The 17,770-nt window shown below is 39.6% G+C and overlaps 1 protein-coding gene across 1 annotated transcript in view; it reads left to right on the top strand.

Moving 5' to 3' along the window:
- The window catches only part of LOC121923346 (netrin-4-like), a 95,971-nt gene that overhangs the window by 34,563 nt on the left and 43,638 nt on the right, over nucleotides 1–17,770 (top strand). The window contains exon 4 of the mRNA XM_042453689.1: nucleotides 2,946–3,209. Coding sequence (XP_042309623.1) covers nucleotides 2,946–3,209 — 264 coding nt within the window. The remainder of the gene's footprint in view (nucleotides 1–2,945; nucleotides 3,210–17,770) is intronic.

Genomic DNA, 17,770 nt, shown 5'->3' with positions numbered 1-17,770 from the left:
CGTCTCCTGGGAATGATGGGAATTTCCTAAACTTTCAGATAATTCAGTAGGGCTTTACAATAGCAGGCTACATGAGGATCAGAAAACTGATTATTCTGGGGCTATTGTCTGCTCTGGAAAGCTTTCATATCTAGTTGGATTAGAAATGTTCTGTTCTCTAAAACAGAATCAGCATTCTGCTGAGAACAACATATCCTCTAACTGTCCTAATTTAGCATGGACAGTCCTGATTGATCCTCCATCATCTCATCTTTTCAGCTGCTTTTAAAAAGTCCTGCTTTCTTTCTCCTCCTCTCACTTTCCTCTTTCATCCTGGCTTACTTCAATTGCTTCACATTGAGTCCAAAGTGCAGACATAATTTGAACTCAGGACTTTATCACACCAGGTTAAAAAGTGAAACTTTAACAGAATAAAAGCATCTTTGGCTGGTACTTATCAGATAACGCTGTGTCCATACTTCTGCTGCCCTGCATTCCATTCGTTACTGTAGTGCTTCTTTTCATCGATGGGCAAACCCCATCAATGGCTCTTAATGTCACTATTATAGCACAGCTGCATAGATGCAAGAAGTTTCTTCATCTAAGTTCCAGCATTACAGCAGTCACCTGGTGGGATGGTGCATGATTCACCTACTCTCTACCCTTCCCACTCGCTATTCCAAAGCAGGCTAACTCTATTAGATTATTTTAAAATTATTTTAAATTACTTTTTTGATAACCTTATATTACTGACACCTATAATATAATATAATATAATATAATAATATCTATTGTTGGGAGATAATAGGATCTCTGTGTGGAATGTAATCACATTGGGCTCCCACGGAATGGAAGTTCTGGACTAGGGTGGATGTGGGGAGACACTGGAGGACAATATCCACTCTGCTGGACTTAGGTACGGTATTACTGGCTGCTGCTTCACTTATGTTTTTGGATAGATAGCATATTTCACAGAAGGAAGCGTGCCATTTTAGTCCATCCATTCAATATGTATTTTGCTTTAAATTATTCATAAATGCCAGAAGTCTTTGGATGGATTTAAATTAGAAATGTTAATAAATTCATCTTAAAAGTTGTCTTTCTGATATACACATCAGATGGCCACTCTTGCATTGCCAAAAGGGAGGAAGTATTTTAATAAACAAGGGGAAATATAAGCTGGAAAATAAGACAGAAGAGGACACAGGCTGCCTAAAACTGACATATATGCTAATTTAGAAAAAAAGACTACAATTTAAATAGAAATACAATTCACCTCATCCTAATGTGTTGTCTGAGTCCTGTTAGTGGGATCCCTTCAAGGCCCCTGATTTCCTCTCTTATGTTTCTTTATCTTTAAAACAGACTTGCGGCCTTTCACTCTAGAGAGTTGTACCACATTGATTCCATTTTAACTGCCCTGGGTGCATCCTGTGAAATCCTAGGGTTTGTAGCTTGTTGAAGAAGCAACAGAGCTCTTTGGCTGAGCATTCTGAATGCTTCTCCCTAAGCTGCAAACACTGCCACTCCATAGGGTGTTGCTATGGCAGCTAAAGTGGAATCATAGTGCTATAACTGTGTAGCATGTAATATTTCTTGTACTGGATAGCCCTCCAAATAGAAATCATGTTCTAACCACCCTTCAAACTCAGGCACATCTTCTACAGTTTAGTATACATGGCCATGCTAACAACATTCAACAGTTACCCCTAAGTTCAACAGTAAAGAGGAAAAAGCCAATTTTGCAGACAAGCACACCATGCCAGCATTTCAGGACCATGTGACCATTTGGAGCTCTGGAATGTTGAACTTCAGAAGGGGAAATCTCAGTTCCAGATATATGCCTTGAGTGGTTTTGAATTCATATTTAATTTCAGTGCTTCTCTATCAACAATGGAAAAGTGCTATCTGAGCTGAATAAGCTGGTCTGTTAGCCTTTGTTTCCATTAACCAAGCTGAGGCAGGCACGTGGATTGAGTAAACTTGGTCACTGGCCTTTAATTCTGGCGATCAAAAGAATGCTGGGCACCTGTACTAAAGAGAATGGGCTATTTGCACATGGTCCCATTCATCCAGGGAATGTGGACAGCTGGCCGGAAAGGGGCTGTGTTGTTTTCTTATGCTTTCATTGACCAGGGAATGTGTAAGCACCTGCACTACTTACACAGGCTGGGCAATTTGCCCATTGCTCCCATGAGCAAGAGACATCTCCAGTTTGAACTCTGGGCCGTTTGTACGTTAGTGTCCCTTCAAGATATGGGAAGAGGATGAGAGGAGAGGAAGGAACAGGGATGATCTTCTTTGACAAGTGCCAAAGAAATGCATGAAATTCATTGCAGACTTTTCTGCAATGCTTTGTCAGGCATAGAGCTCCCGAGTCAGACAGCTGATTTCCATTATTTTTACAAGGTTTTATCTACCATGGGTTATTGACACATAGTGGAGGCCTTTAAACCTTCAGAAGCTAAGCCCTCATTCTTGAAGACCACAAGAAATGGGAGAAATGTTTTTACACAGCGCAGCTTTTACTTTCACTTCACAGATAAGAGCTCCAGACAGGGATTCCTGCTGCTGCCCAAAAATACAGGGTGTGTGAGAGAACTCAAAGTACTTTTTGCTGGCAATAAAAACAGTAGTTTCTGAATCTGTAAAGAATTATTCATAAACTGTAGCTTCAAAACCATCTTTTTTTTGTTTTTCAATCACAGTGGAGGTTTGTTTGTTTTCTACTTCAAGGAACCCTTGTGTCAATGGCTTGAGTACTTCCATGAACACATCATGTGCACAAACAGAGAATCCTTCCCAAATTGCAATTCCCAGGATTCTTGGTGGGAAGCCATATCAGTCAGACAGCTGTAAAAAAACACTCTTTTTATGTTTATCACAGGTGCATCCTCTCTTAACCACATGACTGTGTTTCATCACCACTTTTTTCTCTCTCTCTTCCTCTCTTTCTCCCTCTTCAGGTGATTTTTCGTGCCTTAACACCTACCAACAAAATTGAAGACCCATACAGTCCTGAAGCGCAAGATCTTTTGAAGCTCACCAATTTGCGGATCTTGCTATTAAAGAGGCAGGAGTGTCCCTGCCAAGGCTCAGGGCTGCTGGAGAAACCCCACCGGTTTGCCCACTATGCCATCTATGACCTAATTGTCCGGGGCAGCTGCTTTTGTAATGGCCATGCAGAAGAATGTCAGCTTCCCAATGGGACAGGTGTTGTTGACAATGTGGTAAGTATTAATGCTGTCATGACTTATGAAGACTGGGGATGTGGGAGGACACCTCTGGAAAGCTAACACATTGATTTTATCCATGTGACTAAAGTGTAGAGACCATAAGCCCTTCTATGTTGCCAGTGTAAGTATTTCTAAGCTAAACATTCCCCCCCCCCCCCCCCCCGACACACACAAACCACAGTTCATATTGTGGGTTCTTTTAAGCAAAAAGCCCCAGGGTTTATGCTAAGCCTTCTCTAAACGTAACTGGCTGACATTTCACTCCATTGAGTACTGTAGGAAAACCGCTTCTATATGGTCAACTGATCATTTATTTATTTATTTATTTATTTATTTATTATATTTTTCCATATCCCACCTTTGAGAAGACAAGTATTTCCAACAGAGCTTGCATGTAAAATCAAAGTAATCAAATAACAGTAAAACAATATTGGATATATCAGCTCATTATTTCTCTGCCACAGAGCAGTTGGAGTTGAGGTAATGGTGTGACGGATCTACAGTTCAGCTAAATAAAGTTCTAGGGTATTTCTTGCCTTTGTCGCTTCCCTGTTTGTCTTTACATACAAAGAGTTATCAAATATTTTCAAAGATTAGATGGTAAATGATTTTTTCCTTTTCACTGCACTTCCATTTAGAGCCTCTCTCACTTGTGAGGGAAGGAGCCACAAAACAATGAGTTCATTTTGTACCCTTGCTTGAGCAAATCAGGGCCAGACCCCACATAGAATACTGTTTACTTCTGTGCTTCTGACTTTAAGAAGGACATTGACAAGCTGAACATGGTTAGATGAGGTCAACCGAGATGGTAAAATACTTGGAAAGCAAGCCCTATGAGAAATGACTTAGGAGTTGGATATATTTAGCTTGGAGAAGAGAAGTCAAGAGTTGATATGAATTCAGCTTTAGGTATCTGAAGGGCTATCTTGAAAAAGATGAACTTCTTTTCTGCTGTTCCAGAGGGTACAACCCCACCAATAGAGTTCAAATTAAAAGGAAGGAAATTCCACCAAAAGGTTAGGAAGAACTTCCTGCCACAAGAGCTATTCAACCATGGAATAGATTACCTTGGAATATGCTGGGCTCTCTTTTGCTGGAGATTTTTAAACAGAGATTGGATGACCACCTGTTGGGCATGCTTTAGCAGGAGTTCTTATAGTGTCAGGGGTTTGGACTAGTTGATCTTTGGCATACCTTCCAGTCTGTGATTCTACAAAAGCTCATATTTTTAACATGAACTCCTTGTGCAACCTCCTATAGATTGCAGAAATATCTAACACTCTTTAACCTATTTTTTAACATCCAGATAGATTTACATATAAGAAATGTTTAAGAAAACTAAAAGACTGAGTCAGTTGTTCCTGAGATTTACTGGGGTAGGTGAATAACAGGATACAGATAGAATTCACCATTCCACACATAAGACTCACCAGTGTAATACATGTGAAAAACACAGACACACCTTTGCTTGTACAGAGAACAGATATTATTACAGGAAAACAAATTTGGGATAACTACTCATTACATTGACAAGGTCATTCAGTATCTGGTGGAATTAAGATGGGAAGCTTTTCTTATAAACTAGGATGCCCATGTACCTTTCAAGTAGTAACTTTACAGTTATAAATGAAGAGGTAAGCATCTTAAAGCACCTGCTGTCTTAATAACTATGGCCAAACTCCATGCATATGAAATGCCTGCTTTAAAATTTGAATATTTTAAACACAAAAAATACTATTAAAAATTACTATTAAAAATGCACAAACTATTGCAAAATATATAAGAAAAAAACCTAGTGGGAATGTTAAATCCTCTTCTTATTAAGAATTGCTTTCAGTACCAACCTTATTTTGGCCTCTAGAGAAATGCCAGATTTGCAAAGAGTCTGGGAATTAGTCGGTTTTTGGATAAGCTGGGAACAAGTTCATAATTACATCTAAAACAAAATGACAGAATGAGGGCAATTTTGCAAAGCTCATTTGGGTTTTGTGACTTACTTTACCTAGATATATATAAAAAATGTAAAGACCCTTTTCTTGGTTTTCATCTTTCCCAGCAGCTTAAATGAAATGATAAAATGGGCCTGGCACATGATGATATAACTAGTAAAATTCCTACCACTGTGCCAGTTAGAATGCTTGTATAGAGAAACAACTGCATTTATATGATAGGACCACTGGATATATGAGGGGATGCAGTCCCTAGTCATGTGACAGCAACTCTAGGATGTCGATAAACTTTGTGCCCACATCTGTTGCCCCAAAAGAAAGCTGGATATAAATATGGATATGGATCCATGGGAGTTAAACTGCACCACTCATGAATTTCTCATTAGTGTAGGCCAAACTACCAGGGCACCATGCAGATTTGACTGTAACAGTAACCTCCAGATGTAACGCTACCTTTCTTCATATGAGTGGATGATAGTCATTTGCATATATGGAGGAAAGTGGAAGGAAAATCACTGGAAGGTTGAACTGCATAGCTCTTGGAGTCTCTTCCAAATCTATGATTCTGTGGCACCCTGGTGAACACAGAAACAGGTTGTCTCTTTCCCTGTCATCCAAATTCATGCCCTACAACATTTGATAGATGAAAGAAAGACGTGTCAGAATGTGGTCGGAAGTGCATGTTCAGGCAACAAGCAGGCAAAAGTTATTAATGAAAATCAACACAAAAAGTACTGTTTCAAGCAGAGAAGGCTTGGAATTTTTGCACCTTTTAGGGAAATCCTGAAAAAATAGCATAAATAAATATAATATGCTATGTGTGTTCATGTGTGCATAACATAATGAACAACAGATATTATATGTTAATTGCTGTCACATTGACTTAAGGTGACTCTGTGATTGAAGGGAGCATGCTGTAGTAGTTTGAACACTGGACTATGACTATGGAGACCAAGGTTTGAATCCCCACTCAACCATCGAAACTCACTGGGTTACCTTGGGCAAGTCACACACTCCCAGCCTCAGAGGAGGGCAAAGGTAAACCCACTTCTGTGAAAGGTGTGCCTTGGGGTCACCATAAGTCAGAAATTACTTGAGTGCACACAACATCAGCAATGAATGAGATACCTCTATAACCCTATCATCCACAGCCCTGCTCAGGTTTTGCAGATTCAGAACTTGTCTGAGTTTATCCATCTGGAATGTGGTCTTCCTCTTTTCCTACTGCTTTCTGCCTTACAAGCATTATTATATTTTCTAGTGAGTCATGTCTTCTTGTGATGTATCCAATGAACAATAGTCTCAGTTCAGTCATCTTTGTTTTTAGGGAGAGTTCAGGCTTGATTTTTTTTTTTTAGGATCTGTTTTGTTTATTTAATGTATTTGCCTGCTGGTCATATAGCATCCCTATTCTTAATTTAAATTTCCCTTTGATTTCTAGATATTGTGGAAGAAGTCTGTTCTTCCTTTTATATTGTCACCTTCTATTTTTATGCATTGATCATTGACAATCTGGAGTTTGTTCAGAAGAGAGCAAGCAAGATGGTGAAAGGTCTGGAAACCATGCCTTGTGAGCTGGGCATGCTCAGCCTGGAGCAAAGAAGGTTAAGGGGTGATATGATAGCCATGTTTAAATATTTGAAGGGATGTCACATTGAGGATGACACAAGCTTGTTTTCTGTTGCTCCAGAGACTAGGATACGGAGCAGTGGGATTCAAATTACAGGAAAAGAGATTCCACCTCAATATTAGGAAGAACTGTCTGGTGGTAAGAGCTGTTCACCAATGGAACATACTGCCTCAGAGCATAGTGGAGTCTTATTCTTTTGATATTTTTAAACAGAGGCTGGATAGCAATCTGTCAGGAATGCTTTGATTGTGTTGACCTGCATGTCGGGGACTTGATGGCCCTTGAGGTCTCTTCCAATTCTATGATTCTGTTAGTCTAATAGTTCTCCTTGTCCCTGTGCCCAAGACACAGAACAGTTTTGTTTATAATCTGTCCTTTACTGCTTGAAGAGTTTTATCTGTCATCCATAGAAGCTTCTCTTTCTTTTTGCCTTAAGATAGTGTCTTGTATTTTTCCTTGACAATGTCTTTCACATCAGACCAGAGTTCTCTTATCCCCCTGGACAGTTAGGGTTAGTAGTGCAAATTTATTTGAACATAATTTTTATATTCTATGAGGATATTTTTCAGGTTGTATTTTGGCACAATAATTGGTTTATTGTTCTTCTTTAGCTTTACTCTAATTTTTGATATTAACACTGAGTGATTGCAGCATGTTCTCCTTTGGTCTTACCCTGACTCTGCCTTCTTCTTCGTCTCACAAAACAGGAATGCAGGCTCTTTCTGCTGAACTAATTGAAGGTAAAGTGTGATGAACTCAGTTTACAGACTGCATGTGAGTGAGAGACAGGAGTAGGGGAAATCAGGACTCTTTAAGACTAGCTGAGAATGCAGAGCCATGGCTGTTCTGGCTGATTTGTGCTAGTCAGAGCCTATGCAGACTGTTTCCAAATTATATTCCATATACTTTAACAGGTGAAAGACACTTAACACCACCATTTTCTAGACACTGAGAATTTCAACAGATTTCTTTTCTGAGCAAAGCATCTTTCCCAGGGCTTGTCTACATGGCTTAAATACTCATTCTATTAAAATAGACTGTGATCCAGCCACATGCAGTTCAGAAGAATTCAGGCTTTTTGTTGGGGAGGGTTTGTGAAAAACTCCATAAAATGAGCTGAAAAAGTAATAGTGGGTTTTACCAGAGTATCTGTTAGTATCAGACTGCATCACTGTGCCCAAGCCCCATTATAATGGTGGCACTTAGTCTGCCCCCCCTTCCCAAAATCCTGGCTACGTCCCTGTGCTGTCCATCTGTTTCGCATGGATTCTGATGGCCGTGCATTTTGATGGGGGGGAGGGGGCAAATTTGTGTAAGAAAGTAAAGACACTTAAGCATTGGTGTAAATGTGTGAAAACCAGCAATTTACATAATACATTTAGATGTAGACTAGCCCTAAGTGTCATTTACTACACAGGCCTCTAAAAATGTCCAATGTGATTAACAATAATCTACATATCTTTTTAAATGGAAAAAATATTCACTAAAGTAAACAAAGGTAAGGAAGAGGAGTAAACAACAACAATGAACTGGACAAACCAAATGGCTCCCAGATTATTATTATTTTTAAATCATATGAAGGGGATGGAAGGACATCTTCCCAGAAGGAGAGGGAGCAAGAAGATCTGCTGGGGCAGGCAAGATGGTTCTGCAACCTGGATGCCCAAAGAGAAGTCATTTGCTTTATGGGGATTTGACCACCTATGGGGAATAGGGTTCAAAGCACCAATTCCTGCCCATGGAGAAGTCTCATCTGGGTCTCTCCTTGTCATCACTGGAACCCTCCTCCCATGTGCAGCTTACCCCCCTTTCCCTTTGGGAGGAGAGGAAGAAGGTGGAGTAAGTGGAAGCAAGTTGGCATTGCACCCTTAGGCTTAGGTAACCTCTGAAAATTTTTGGAGCTTTCAGCCTTATCATTGACAGGATGCCAATGAATTTTCAAAGCAGGTACAATGTTTTCCCCTTCATCCCTATTGCTGATAGAATTTATAAGGCTGAGCAAAAATGTTCAGCCTAAATACCCTAAGGGCACCATATCATGTATGATATTGGAAGCTAAACAGGGTGAGCTCTGGTTAGTACTTCAGTGGGAAACCATCAGCAAATACCAGGTGTTGTAGGCTATACTTCAGAGGAAAGAACTGGTAAACTCACCTTTGAGTATTTCTTGCATAAGAAAACCCTACAAAATTCATGTGGTTGCCATAAGTCAATAAGTGACCTGAAAGCACATGCACACAGTTTCCAGAGTGCAAAGAACTGACAGTAGAGTACAGTCACAGGAAACAGTGCCTAAAGGGCTTTTTTAAAAAAAATATAAAGGATGTGCAAACTAAAAAAGTACAAATTACCACATACACATCAGCTGTCCTGATCCGGCACAGACAGTCCCAATTAATCCTCTATTGTCAGCTGCTTTTAAAAAGTCAATTTTTTCTCTCCTCCACCCCCTTCCCTCTTTGTTCTCCACTTGCTTCAACTGCTGCAAAGTGAGTTCAGAGTGCAAAAGTAGATGGCACTCACATTAACTCAGTATTGGGGAAGGCTGAGGTGTGGTCAGAGCTTATCCTTCCTGGTAGGCTTAGGCAAAAACATGGCCCCTCCTAGCATATGTGTTCTTCCTCATTAATCATTTTTGCCATCTTCACCAAACTCTGAAGTAGCTTGGTCACAAGCATCTACTGGTTTGGATCTGTGAAATATTGGAGGGTATGCTATTATAGAAGCTCCATTCTTAGCCCATTCTTCATCATTCTTAGCTTTTTAAAAAAACAGACAAGGTCTTTTGTTGACTGCCCTCAAGTGTCAACCCCTGACTCATGGTGACCCTGTGGATGAGACACCTCCAAGACCCTCTGTCGCTCCTCTGCTTAAGCACTGTAAATTCAGATTTCAGCACATCTCAAATGAATTTATTTTCTTTTTATTCTCTTTCTTCACCATCCATCTTTCACATCCATACATGGTGATGGGGAATACGATGGCTTGTACAGTATGGGAAGGCAGATATGAATTTGAATTTGGGTCCAGAGAATTGATTGCCAAGACAGGTTTTTTCCCCCCTTCGTAAAACCAAATTTTAAAATGTATGTGCATGCAATTTCTTGTTAAATGTAACACTTCATGATATTTGGATGTTCACATAATTGGGAAAAATTAGATCTGTGATTTTTGATAGCACTAGTGCAGAATAGTGTTAGTTTCCCTTATTCTCCATGCTCAGTGCTATGGAAATCTGGGAACTGTAGTGTCGTGAGACATTGAGCCTTCTCTGCCAGAGAGCTCTGGTGCCTCAGCAAACTAATAACCTATTATTAAACTAATAAATTATTATTATTATCATTATCATTATTATTATTATTAAAACATTTATTTCACTGCAAATAATCAGTGTAGAAGCTGCAGGTTTACTTGGAAGTAAATCCTTTGGCTCTGAAGGAGACCCATTTTGGAGGAATGCAGAAATGATCCAGTTTCCCTTATTCTCCATGCTCCCTAAAATACCACCTCCCTGAATCCAATCCACTCTGCTTCCCTTTGTAACAGTTGCCTTCTCTTACGTTGATTCCACTTTAACTGTCCTGGCTCAGTGCTATGGAATTCTGGGAGTTGGAGTTTGTAGTGGGGTCCTTGGCTCGAGGCTATGGAATTCTGGGAATTGGAGTTTGTTGCTCCCCCAGCCTCCAATGGCCCCCTCCTTTGCTCCCAGCCTCCTGTCTCATTCCCTTCATCCCTGTCAGCTACATCCAAACGTGCCCTCCGTTCTTGAAGGATCACTGGAAGCAAATGGGGCAAAACTGCAGCATAGCATCATGGGAAATGTGGGACCTTGGAGGTTGGGGGGGTGCCAGGATGGAAGCAAAGTTGTATTCCACACCAGACCAATTCAGAGTGAAATCGAAGGGAGCTTAGGAGCAGTTTTTGTGAATTCACTTGTTACCGAATTCACCAAAATGAGGAGTTATTTTGGATTGACTGTGGAAGCGCCTTGGAACAACCCCCCCATAGAAAGCAATCACGTGGGATAATACATTACGTGGTTGGACCCGCAGTCGCATCGGAACAGAGCTGAAAAACCCTCCGTGTGATAAGGCTCAGAGATATTTTAAAAGGTCAGTAGATTCAGGTGCCACAGCAGAATTCAAACCATTTAACCAGAAGCAAGCTATATCATTTCGCAGCTTAGCTCAGCCAATTTCCTTATTCTGATCCAAAATCTAAAAGCCAAAGGAGTTTGAAATGCTTTAATCTTCACATGGGGTGGCATTGTGAAGTCAATTACTCCCTTCACAACTAATATCATATTCCTCCAGATTTTTGCAATTCTGGATTGTTTTTTTCCTACATGAAAATGTCTGATTTTCATTTATTTTTTCATCTTTAGAAGTCAGCATGATGGTATTAACAACAACTGTATGGATTTCAAAACATTTAAGCAAAAATCTGAGCTACCACACCTCATTCTCTGGTATAAATCTAGGATTCATCCTAGTATCATAGCAACAAAAGATGTTATTAAACTCCACCCTAACGAATGTGGTCCCACTTAAAGAAAAACCTAATAAAGGGAACTAAACTGCTAAATAAACTAATGGTGATGTTTCAAAAGATGAATAGTCTGTTAAATTAATACAGCTGGAAGAAAAATAAATACTCTGCCCATTACAAAAGAAAACACATTACAGCCTACGCTATTGGCCCAGTGATTGTAAACCACTACTGGATTTCTCTTTTTATTTTGTTTATTTTCCAATACATGGGCCACAACATGACTTTATCCAGCAGAAACTGTATTAAAAAACTAAAAATGCATAAATTACTCACTTGTCATGAAAAGAATCCATCCTGGTATGCATAATGAAACATTCTCCTCCCAATTTTATAAGAATAAACTTAGGGAGTTATCCCATTGGTTTTCATGAGTGCTGAACAGTGCATTCCATTTTTGGTAGTTTCATCCATGTTGCTCTGATGCAGTTCTTCAAACATGACATCCCATTTGGAGATACTTGGTGTAACCATCTTCTCTGTGGTAACCCTCTTGATTTTGTTGTTGCTGCAACATTGTGGATGACTACAAAACATGCTACTAAGCACACAACTTCAGACAGATAAATAAGGTATATATATTAAATAAAAATAAGAACATTAGTGGGGGATGAATAGGACAGAATTGTAGATAACTCAATAGCAATATGTTAAATAGTAATTGTTGGAGTACATGCATAAAAATGATCCCGTAGAAATTATAATCAGTATGCTGTAAAAGTATAAGATGTTTTCATATGTTATGAAATGACAGGCTTTCAGCATATTCCTGTTTCAAAAATCACCCCTTTCCCGCATTTTTCTGACAGAACATAAGGAAGTATCAAAAACACAGGCCTGCAATGATTTTTTTTCAATATTGTTTTTAATGCATTTTGTAATGTGAAGTTGAAGGCTTTCATGGCCGGCATCCATAGTTTTTTGTGGGTTTTTCGGGCTATGTGGCCATGTTCTAGAAGAGTTTCTTCCTGATGTTTCACCAACATCTGTGGCTGGCATCTTCAGAGAATGCTTGCCTAGAAAAGAGTTGGGTATATATATATGTACAAAACAATATACATGCAAATCTCCTTTCCTAGGGTGACACAGTACATACCCAGCTCTTTCCCAGGCAAGCATTCTCTGAAGATGCCAGCCACAGATGGTGGCGAAATGTCAGGAAGAAACTCTTCTAGAACATGGCCACATAACCCGAAAAACCCCAAAAAACCAATGTATTTTGTGATGCTGAATTTAAAAAAAAACCAATGAAAATGTCATGCCTCACTTGGTTCTTTTACAAATTTGATATTTTTTATCAATTTGTTTTTTTACTCAGCTTTCATTAATGTTTTAGTGTGATTTCTTTTAGTCTTTTGAAGAGTTTGTATTTCATATCAGTGAATAAAAGTGTTTTGAAAGTTTAGTAGAAGACTTCAGCCCCTTTCTTACTCTTTGCAGGATAATCCTTTGCAGGATCATTTCATTCAATCACATGTTACAAAAGAACTGTCAAAGCAAATTGTGAGAAAAACTGTGAATGATGGAACAAATCTGAAGTCTTTTTTGGATTTAGAATGCCAAATTCCTGTAAAACCAGCATATCCTTTTTAATGATGACCTCAGTTTTGCTGGTCTGTGTAATTAATTATTTCTAATTTCTGTGTAATTAATTATTTCTTCTTTCAAACATGTTCCTATCATCTTACTTCTCCTTGGGAATTCTTCCTTAGCTCTGCCTCCTCTGAAGCTAAAGTCACAGTGCACAATAACATCACCAACTCAGCCTCCATACCTCCCTTTTCTTTCTCTTTTCCTGCTTGGGAAGCCTGCTGTAGCTGACAGTATGCTAGTTTCTTATTATTCCTCTATGATCTTCATACTGGGAAATGTTGCTGGGACACTGTCATTTGCTAGGACAATTTGTGTTCCAGAAAAGCTAATTTCCAGAATAAGGTGCTTAAAGACATGTAGCCTGAGCAAGTGTGGTAACAAAAAGGATCCAGGAACAGCATAAAAACAATGGCTGGCATCCTGCATTTCAGTCACAGATTCATAACCTAGAATAACTGCTGCATATTCAACTATGCTACACATTCATGATAGTAACATATTGACATGATAATGTCCCCCACCCCCACCCTTAAACTCAAGATTTGTTTCATTTTATTTTATTATTTTGTTTTTATGGTTTCATTCAATGGCTGTGAGGGAAATATGGAAATCGGTGAGTTTTCTTCCAGGTGAGTTACAGATTCTTTACTCAGCCAATTTAAATAAGAAATTCATAAAGTAGGCAAGCCAGGGAACAGAATTACGGGTATATATCACCAATACTGTCAAATAGGTTGCACGTAAAATTTGTGTAACGAATGGGTACTGAGGTATCATATTTTCCAGAGTAACAAAAAGAGCAGTTTGAGTGCTGTGATAATGTGATATTTCTATCCTGGAAGTCCTTAATAGAAAGAGAGATGTTTGGGCTTCATAACAAATAAGTAACAATTTTGCATTTGTTTTGTAAGGGTCTGAAAAAATCCTTAATGCTGAGTATCCTGATGAGACATGGCAGTCCATGAACATACAAAAAAGAAAGGGTTTCATATTCAAAGCATAAACAACATGATAGAATTTCATAAAATCAGTCCTTAGTACAAATCCCAGACTGTAATCTCACAAATCTCTTTCCTTGGCACAGGCAAAGTAGTCACTCAGTTATGCTTTTACATCAAAGAAAAAAGGAAAAAAGAAAGTATAATAAAGATATAAAATACCCTTCAAACCAATTTGCATGATATCAAAGGGCATTTTATAGTGTATTAAGTAAACAAAAATATTTCCTCTTTAAAGTTATTTAATGCATCCTAGGTAATGTTGGTTGGTAGTGGTGATGTTCTTGTAGAAGTGGGCAATCTTGTGATAGATAAGTCTCCTGATCCTGATTTCAGTCTTAAACAGACAGGTGCTGACAAGCTCTGTTTACCCATTTTTACTGAATATGCTTTCCCCCCCCTTTCCCATTTTCTGGAGTACAAGTATCTTGACATGATGGTTCATGGTTGTATAGCCTTTGGGACTGCATATTGTCATACCCTTGTAGGTGATTCTTAGAAAGGAACTTCCTGACAGTTGCTTTTCTCTTGCCATTGTTTTTCTCTCAGTTGGAAAGAGTTTGATTCGTCCACTGGGTTTTTGTGGGTAAACAGGGATTTACAGCCTGGTTTTCTGGTTTTATACAGGCTGTGTATGCAAACTGGAATGCTGACTGCCCCCCTCCCCATGTGAAAAGCCTGGATGCACAAAGGGGGTTCTATTCTCCAAGAACCTTCACTCCATGTGAGAATACAATGCTCCACCTTCTTGTGTGCTTTATTTCATAATGATTGAACAGGTCCCTATTCTTTGATAAATGCAGTTTACTGATGAGCTTCTCAAGGACGAGTAATTATTTCATTTGATCTACATGTTTAGGTAGTACAATAACATCCAAAATCCAAAAATCAGCAATATCTTTATTGGTCAACCAAAATGCACAAAATACATGATGCAAAATACATACTTGCATCAGGTATTTTGTGAATTTTGGTTGGCCAATAAAGTTATCACTGTTTTTCACCTAATCAGAGTAAGAACAGGGGCCCTCCCTCCAGTCCTTCCGCCATGGTCCAGGCATCAGAGGGAGAGAAGATCTGCTGGACTTTCCCCCTTCCCCACTGCCATTCCCTTCTCCTTTTGTGTCTTATCTCTTTAGACTGTAAGCCTGAGGGCACGGAAATGTCTAATTAGCAATTTGTAAGCTGCTCTGATAGCCTTTTAGCTGAAGAGCGGGTTATAAATAAATAAATAGTATTATTATATTGAATAATAATAATAATAATAATAATAATAATAATAATAATAATAATAATAATAATAATAAGACACGACACAAAAGGAGAAAGGAATGGTGGTGGGAGGGGGGATCAGGTCCAGCATTCTTCTCTCCCTCTGAGGCCTGGACCAAGGCAGATGGACTGCAGGGAGGGCTCTTTTTCTTAATTGAGGCCAGGCCCGATGGCGTTGGGCCTGTCCTTTCACTCCCTCTAAGGCCAGAAGATGACAGTTGGAAGGAGGGAGGGGAGGGCTCTTCCTCTTCAGGCCTGATGACGTTGGGCCTGTCCTTTCACTCCTTCCCAGGCCAGAAGATGACAATATATATTTATTACTATGGGTTTTGGATGGTAACGTATTTTGCTTTATGGCCAACATAGCTTCCGTGGATATTTTTCTTGTTTAGGTAGGTTAACCTATATCTTCACTTCTTGTACTAATCTGTGGGTTGTGCTGGTGCCCTTCTCTAAATTTTGCCATGCAGTTCTTGGCTAAAAATTGCACACAAAAATACCTATATTAGAGAAACCTATATGCAAAAATACATGCACTTTGAGAAACTGTGCATATGTTAGGTGAGATGGCATACATAAAGGATATGTCAGGAGAAATTTCATACAAAAATACTTTTGCATTTTTCAGGTGAGTTTTTAGGAATATTTTGATCTAATGCAGAATGTGAAAGTGATATGAGCCAGAAATAGGTTGGCTCTCTACCCATAAATTCTGGGTACAATTCAAGTTTCTGCTTCTTACTGTGAAATCCTTCCACAACATAACTCAGAAACCACTTCTTCCACAGGAGACCTGACCATGCTTTTATATTGTAGGAAGGTACTTGTTGGATTTGTTTGCTTACATGACATAAAGTGAAGGTTCCTGCAGCCAGAAACCCTTTTAGAAGTGCCCTTATATTGTGGAATTCTTGAGTAAGGACTACTATGAAAGGCATTCTTCCCATTCTTTATGAAGTGCAGCCCACCTGTGCCCATTCGTTCTCAAAGAAGTGAAGACCATGATCCCAGAAGCCATACCTCTCCTATCTATACCATCTACATAGCCAGTCATTCACTTTTAGTATCTTCCTGTCACTGTGTGGCCTTCTATCCTCTGGCAGAATTGAGGAGAACACCACCTGTGCCTCAGACCCCTTCAGCTTCCTGCCCAAAACTTCATAGTCAGGAGTGATCTGCTCAAAGATGTTCTTGGCCATATCATTGGTACCCACATGAACAAGGGGAAGGGTGTACTGATCTGTGTTCTTGATGAGTTTTGGCAAGTTGTCAATGACATCGCAGATATATCCTCCAAGAAGGCCATATACTTCCCAGTTCATCTTATTGGGTAGCACACACAGGTGCTTCTGTACCCCTGGGCAATGAGTCCCTAACCACCAGTCCCTTTATTTTCTTGATGTTGTGATTGGTCATTGCTTTGACTCCTTCCTTGGCATGTGGTAGACTTTATTGTTTCCTGTTTCAGTATCTTCACTGCTTATATCCTTCTAATGATGCAGGCAGTGTTTACTTAGTTGGAGAGGTTCTGAATCCCTTCTGTGCGGTCTGCTCCTGACAGTGATTTTCTTCCAGGGTGTTTCCTCACTGTTATAAATCTCTTCATTTTCCTTGCCATTTTCTTCCTGTTAGTTTTGTATGATCAGGGTTCCCAATGTTCTATCCAGAAAGATCTCCTCTGGTGTATCAAAGACACCACACTGTATCTGTAGTGCACTGACCTTCTCTTCCAAGAGAGCTACCAATTTTCACTTGCTGCAGGTATAGTTGGTGATGTTTTCTGGCAAGAAAACAAGCATTGCACTTTACACCAAATAATTATGAACACATGGAATGTTCCATTTATTTATTTATTTATTTATTTATTTATTTATTGGATTTACAGTATATATATATCCTGCCTTTCTTCCAAAACGGGATTCGTTGCAGGAGTTCTGAATTCCTTCTGTATCATCTCCTCCTGACTGTAACGTTCCTCAGGATAATCAGTATGCAGAGGGATCTTGTAGCATCTTTGAGACTAACTGTAAAAAAGAAGCTGGTAGCAGGAACTTTCGTAGACATAAGCCTACTCTTCATGCATCTGAGGAAGTAGGTCAAGTCTGCAAAAGCTCATGCTACTAACATTTCTTTCAGTTAGGGGCTACTTCCAGCCACCCCTTCTTCAGCCAGATCGATGCCGCAACAACTGCATATTGTGGCCCCAATCTGCCTTTCCAGGATGCAATAGCCATGGCACCGCAGCTATACGGTGCTCCTTCGGGGCTGTATCATGGACACGCAGTGCTGTGGGAGTACCATGACACTACATGCCGTGTGGTGTGGCACACAGTGTCACGCATCTTGGGGGCAGAGTCGGAGCATACATCGTGTAGACGCTACACCCCAACTCCGTCCCCAGGCCAGCCCAAAATGCCGGTCTGCACAGGGCCTGTGTCTCAAAGGTGCGACAAAATCCCTTTGCATACTGATTTTCCAGACTAACATGGCTATGTCTTTGAATTTCCTCCAGGGTGTTTCCTCACTGTTACAGGCCCCATTCAGTTTGTTCTAAATAAATAATAA

The sequence above is a fragment of the Sceloporus undulatus genome, chromosome 2 (assembly GCF_019175285.1).
Source record: "Sceloporus undulatus isolate JIND9_A2432 ecotype Alabama chromosome 2, SceUnd_v1.1, whole genome shotgun sequence".
NCBI classification, from domain to species: Eukaryota; Metazoa; Chordata; class Lepidosauria; order Squamata; family Phrynosomatidae; genus Sceloporus; species Sceloporus undulatus.
The sequence above is the reverse complement of the archived record's forward strand: the minus strand, read 5'-3'. Positions and strand labels throughout refer to the sequence as shown.